The 6,000-nt window shown below is 47.1% G+C and overlaps 1 protein-coding gene across 4 annotated transcripts; it reads left to right on the forward strand.

Moving 5' to 3' along the window:
- The first annotated feature begins 395 nt into the window (after positions 1-395).
- Positions 396-5,680, forward strand: mogs (mannosyl-oligosaccharide glucosidase). Of its 4 annotated transcripts, none has more exons than XM_062477312.1 (5): positions 396-554; positions 1,200-1,563; positions 1,777-2,000; positions 2,482-2,675; positions 3,505-5,680. In XM_062477312.1, the coding sequence occupies exons 2-5, from the start codon at positions 1,215-1,217 to the stop codon at positions 5,267-5,269; spliced, it is 2,532 nt and encodes an 843-aa protein (XP_062333296.1). In that variant the 5' UTR covers positions 396-554; positions 1,200-1,214; the 3' UTR covers positions 5,270-5,680. The 4 variants fall into 4 exon arrangements, with proteins under 4 accessions (XP_062333296.1, XP_062333297.1, XP_062333298.1 ...); XM_062477313.1 differs by having other exon boundaries at positions 402-554; positions 1,182-1,563; XM_062477314.1 differs by having other exon boundaries at positions 471-554; positions 1,089-1,563.
- The last annotated feature ends 320 nt before the right edge of the window (positions 5,681-6,000 follow it).

Below are 6,000 nucleotides of genomic sequence, written 5' to 3' on the forward strand. Positions count from 1 at the left end.
AGGGGAAGACAAATTGATTTTACTGACTTCGCAAGCTAATTTGCAGGCGTCATTAGCTGAAAAAATATTTGAATGTCAATCTTTATTTTATTTTAATAACCATAGCATTTCAGTGGGTGTTGCCATTATTGGCTAAAATATGCTCAAGATTTAAGGCCTTCTTTCCATTGTACAGTAACTGTTGCTGTAAGTTTAATTTTAGACCAATCATTGTATGCTATATCACAATTAACAATGTGAATACATTTAAAACAGAAACAAAGCTTTTTTTTCTTCACCCAAGTTACCATTGCATTGGTGTTGATGAAACACGCTCGGAAATCACTTCCATCCACGATTAATTGCACTGTCAATAAAATGCAATGTTGCTGTTAGGTGTTGAATCCTGCTTTTGAAAACAATTTGTATGAAGTATGTAAAAGGCGATGCGATATTATAGGTCTGTAAGTCGTGACATTTCGGTTGTACACGTCAGTGGTTCAAGGAAACGAGGCAAGCAGGAAGTAGACCGAGTTAAAATGTTGAGTTAAGAATTAAGAATAACCGTCGCTACGGTGAGTATTCTCATGAATTAGCTCCCATTAACAACAGCCGTTCTATGAAAGTAAATGTTTCGTTTGGCTCTTGTACAGTACATTATAGTATGTTTCAAATGGATACAAAGTGTAAATTACTGCCTGCTGGCTAAGCTGCAAAGGTTAGTGCTAGCTGTCACACTACAGTAGCTAATGTGCCGCGTACTGTACACATTATTTAGCTAGCATACAAGTTAGAGCTAGCTAGCTAGCTAGCTAGCTACCTACGTGGGTGACAGCTATACTAGTTATTCCATGTTTCACTATAAAGTGAAACGGAAACATCGACAGCTGAAAGTGACTATAGAGTTATATTACTCCAAATGTAGGCCAAGATGTAGCTAGCTAACCCAGCTAACCAACCTATCGACTTGACATGATTGCAAGCTAGCTGGTATTGGTGCATCAATAGCTCTAATTGCAATGGGCTACAGACAGTGTGCTGCGGTATATAAGTCTGCTTTCGCTTGCTACCCTTTTAGCCTCGTCTGTGTGCTTACTCTGGTCCTTTAGCGAATGCATGTGTACTGTACTGGCAATACAAATGATGAAAACACGTGCAACAACAGCAACAGAACTCTGTTTTCCCTCGGACCCTAATGCCAGCACCACCTTCTTCTTTAGCTCGAGACGAGAAGGATGGGCAGGCAGAGGAAGAGGGTGGTGACAGGTGAAGCCACCCCCCCCCTGAGGAAAGAAGAGAAGCCCACCGCACTCCTTCGCAAAGAGAAGAAAAAGAAGGTGGACATCGGCAAAATCTTCATCAACATATCCATAGGCCTTTGCATCTTCAGCCTGGTCTGGTTCTTCTATGCCCTCTACATGCGCTCCTCCCTGGCCAAACGGGTGGTGACTCTGCACCCGTCGCCCCCCGTCCTCGATGCCAACAGCACCAGTGCCCAGGTGGCCCCCGAGAGGTTCTGGGGATCCTACAGGCCCCAGGTCTACTTTGGGATGAAGACGAGGAGTCCCCAGTCCATTGTTACAGGTAGACCTGTATGACCTGGAGGGTCACTTATGTCTTAAGGAGCCTGTGCAGAAGAGACTACGAAGCCTATATAATAGAGAATGTACTTTGAGGAGAGTACGTTTTGTCGTTAATGTTTTAAAGCCCCAAGTGTGAAACCTTGCAAGCGTTCTTTGCACAGCAGCCCCATCGTCACCATACCTGTCTCGGTGTTCCTCGTGTTTTTCCTTCCAGGCCTGATGTGGATGCGTCAGTTTGCCGACGTGGACGTGAACCTCAGGCACACGTGCGAACAAGGCGATAAGCTGCAAAGCTACGGCTGGCTGATGCACGATGGCCTCAGCTTTGGCGTCCAGGAGATCCGCGACAGCGACTTCACCCTTACAACCGAGTTTGTCAAGCGGCTGGGAGGGGAGCACGGAGGGGACTGGACCTGGAGGATCACCGCTAAGCAGCATGTGAGAGACGAGGCCACGTTAATTTGGTAGAAATTGAACATCCTTTGCTTTGACTCATCCAGTTATGTTACCCCAAGAGATCAGCAGGGAGGTCGGTAGGTGAGTCTCTTTATGGCCTATATTAATGCACTGTCATTTATCTGACACAATATCATAGTTGTCAAAGTATCTTACTGCAAAATCACAGGTCAAAGGTTACCTTACTTCAGGGTCACAGAACCTAATGATTTGTCGCTTTCTAAGAGCAGAAGTCTAAATGAAAGTAAGTTAAGGTGATACGTTTTGACCCTGACGCTGAATAGTTCTCAACGAATGACAGTGCACCCATGGTTGTATTTGGGGAGATGTATCCCTCTATTGGAGCTCTGTAACTTCTGAAACTAGTCTCGAAAGGACGTGTTGATCTAGTGGTGATGAACTCCCTGGTTTGAACCTGACTAACCTGATGCTTGTGTTCCCATGGTGTCCTTGTCCCTGTCAGAGTTCTGCTCCTCACGCACCCATCATCTCCCTCATGTTCTACGCTGCTGGCGACACCCAGGGTTCACTGGAGGCCCACATTGAAGAAAAGAACCGCCTGGGTTCCCTCACTGGTTTCTCAGAGGAGCTGGGGAACTTCAAGATCACCTTTCGCAAGCCTGTTGCAGGGGAGTCCTCCAGTGTCAAATACGCCAGGTATTGATTTTAAATAATGGATCTGTACTTGATACATTTTGCTTGGCACGGTGTAACCGTTCTGCTAGTTCGTACTGACATTTTCTTGTGCCTTTGTAGATCTACTTTCTTTTTAGCTTAGAATTGCTATTCAGCCTCTATGCTGTAGCCTCAACATTGCATATTTACATTTAGTCATTTAGCAGACGCTCTTATCCAGAGCGACTTACAGTAAGTACAGGGACATTGCCCCAATGACACAACGTCATTTTGCACAGCCGGGAATCGAACCAACAACCTTTTGATTAATAGCCTGACTCTCTAACCGCTCAGCCATCTGACCCCCTATATAGGCATATAGGTGTTCCTTCACTGATTTTAGTCTTTATGATCTTACACTATATAATACTGGACAGTGGAAAAGCATTGAACATGACATGATGTCAGTATTAGCAGTACAAGCAGTCCATCAAACCCAGAAAAGTATAAAGCACAAGGTTCTGCTGACAGAATAACTGTCAGTGTGTTGAAGGGATGCAAAGAACAGTCAGTGAGAACTGAATACTTGCCTCAAAGTCAACTTCCTTCATCAGTTTAAAGAGTGTTGCCATCAATAGACCAAACGCAAAGTGGTGAGTCACAGACAAACTTCTTGTTCATTTTGACACTTATTTTCCGTTGCCTGTTTGCAAAGAGGGTGTGTCATCCTACCACCTCCATCACTGCTGCTTCAGGCTTTTAGAGGAAGCTTTGGAAGATGAGACAGGGAGAGACAGAGACAGAGGGAAAACAAAACAACACATGATTTCTTTGAGGTTTGATCCTGGTCTCTCCCCTCTCTCATCCTCAGCTACAACTACCTCCAGACTGTCACTCCAGGCTTGGAGAAGCTAACGGACATTGTGAGAAATAGTCTAAACCGTCGGTTTGTCTACAGCCCCCCTTCTGGCAATAAAAGGCAGTACATTGCGGTCGACACCTATAAACCTCCACACCACCAGCACCAGCAAAAGCCTGATGACCCCAGAAAAGAGAGTGACTTTTTGCTCCATCAAGTTACCGTCCAGACACCCTTTCAGATAGAGGTGCTGTTTGAGTCTGGAAGTTTCCGCAACCGGCCCAACCAGCTCGTGGGTACATCCATGACAGAGGAACTGGAGAAGAGGAAGGCAGAGTTCGACGTCAAGTTTGAAAAGACATTCGGCCTCCAGGGCAAAGGTTTCAGTCAGGCCCAGGTCAAGTTCAGCAAGGCAGCTCTCAGCAACATGCTGGGGGGGGTGGGCTACTTCTTTGGCCAGTCGGTTGTCCAGTCCGTCTACAACGAGTACCCACTCCTCTATCCCGAAGGCACCCTGTTCACAGCTGTGCCGTCTCGATCCTTCTTCCCGAGGGGCTTTCTCTGGGACGAAGGATTCCACCAGCTACTGCTGAGCAAGTGGGACCCTCAGGTGACCCGGGAAGTCACAGGTCATTGGCTGGACCTCATCAACATGGAGGGCTGGATCCCCCGGGAGCAGATCCTGGGGGATGAGGCTCGTAGCAAGGTTCCAGGGGAGTTTGTGGTGCAGCGCAACGAAAACGCCAACCCTCCCACCCTCTTCCTGGCCCTCCAGGAGCTGGTGGAGCAGCTGTCCACCAATCCTGAATCGGCATCCGTGACTTTGCCCTTCCTCCGCAGACTATTCCCCAGACTTCAGACCTGGTTTGCTTGGTACAACACCACTCAGACGGGCCCCCTGCCCAACTCCTACCGCTGGAGGGGCCGCGACAAGGACACCAACCTGTTCCTCAACCCAAAGACCCTGACGTCCGGCCTGGACGACTACCCCCGGGCCTCCCATCCGTCGGTAGACGAGCGGCATGTGGACTTGCACTGCTGGATGGCCTTGGCCTCTGGGATCATGGCCAGCGTGGCACGCCTCCTGGAGGAGCCGCACCAGGAGTACGAGCGCACCCACCTCGTGCTCAGTGACAACAATCTGCTGAATGAACTCCATTGGTCCGACCAGCTTCGAGCCTACTGCGACTACGGCAACCACACCCAGGCAGTCGTCCTGCAGCAGGAGAAGGTGTACGTCCCGCCGGGCCAGCCTCGCCATCAGTTCCCCGTGGCCCGCCTGGTTCGCTCTGTGCGCCGAGCTCCTAAGCTGCAGCATGTGAACGCCCTGGGCTACGTGAGCCTCTTCCCCTTCCTCCTGCACATCCTCGCACCTGACTCGCCCAAACTGGAGCATATTCTGAATGACATGAAGGACCCTGAGAAGCTGTGGACGCCCTATGGCCTGCGCTCGCTCTCCAAGTCCAACCCCCTCTTCATGATGAGAAACACAGAGCATGATGCCCCCTACTGGAGAGGAGCCATATGGATCAATATCAACTACCTGGCTGTCAGGGCACTACACCACTACGGCAACACAGAGGGTCCATATCGAGAGAAGGCAGCCACACTGTATCAGGACCTCAGGACTAACATAATCAATAATGTTTACAGACAGTACGCAGAGACAGGGTATATCTGGGAACAGTATAATGACAGTTCGGGAAGGGGACAAGGAAGTCACCCTTTCACCGGCTGGTCAGCTCTGACTGTTTTAATGATGGCTGAGCAGTACTGACGATGATGGTGATCACATCTCACTGTTATTTTGAAACATTATCTTTACGGTGCCATTTTTACAGTTTTCTTTCAAATTACATAAGATTCATTTCTTTGCCGTGTACCATTTCAAATACAGCTGTCAAAAATTTAAATATGGCTAACAATTAGTTAATTGTCTTTTGTACAGAACATTTTGTACAAAAACAAGATGGTTCTTGACAAATTGAAGGCTTGTATCAAGGTTAAACAAATACTTTAAACTATGCCTTCTCAACAAAAAAGTCTGACTTTGAACGGTCTCTGTTTTTGCCAGCAAGGATTACTTTTAGGAATTCAATTTCAATCAAGGTATTTGTGATCATATTTGCATTGTGGGATACGTTGGTGCTATGATGGGTGAGATAAACAATCAATAAAAATGCTTAAATCACGTTTACATTTTTATTTTTATTTTATTTTTTACAATTGAGGTTTGTTGGTTTGAGGTTTGTTACAATCTATAAAATGCACAAAAACAGAAATGTGCGCTATAGTACTGCTGCATTTGTTTTTGTTGTTAATCCCCTCACCCACCACCCCCCATAAACTCACAAATGGAGCTGTTGCTCCAAACTTTGAAACTTTTATGCAGAAGGGAGCAGTTTTACTCACAAGGTAGTAGAACCCCCATTTCTAATCGGCAGCAAGTCCTGTTTCTTTTGTCAGACTACACATGAAGGACAGCTGCTGACGTCAGGCTGCTGTCGG

This window comes from Osmerus eperlanus, chromosome 14 (assembly GCF_963692335.1).
Source record: "Osmerus eperlanus chromosome 14, fOsmEpe2.1, whole genome shotgun sequence".
Classification (NCBI taxonomy): Eukaryota; Metazoa; Chordata; class Actinopteri; order Osmeriformes; family Osmeridae; genus Osmerus; species Osmerus eperlanus.

Coding starts and splice junctions, on each gene's coding strand:
- mogs (XM_062477312.1), top strand. CDS start 1,215: ATGGGCAGGCAGAGGAAGAGGGTGGTGACAGGTGAAGCCACCCCCCCC. Junction 2,001..2,481: donor GGATCACCGCTAAGCAGCAT/GTGAGAGACGAG, acceptor TGTCCCTGTCAG/AGTTCTGCTCCTCACGCACC. Junction 2,676..3,504: donor TCCAGTGTCAAATACGCCAG/GTATTGATTTTA, acceptor TCTCATCCTCAG/CTACAACTACCTCCAGACTG.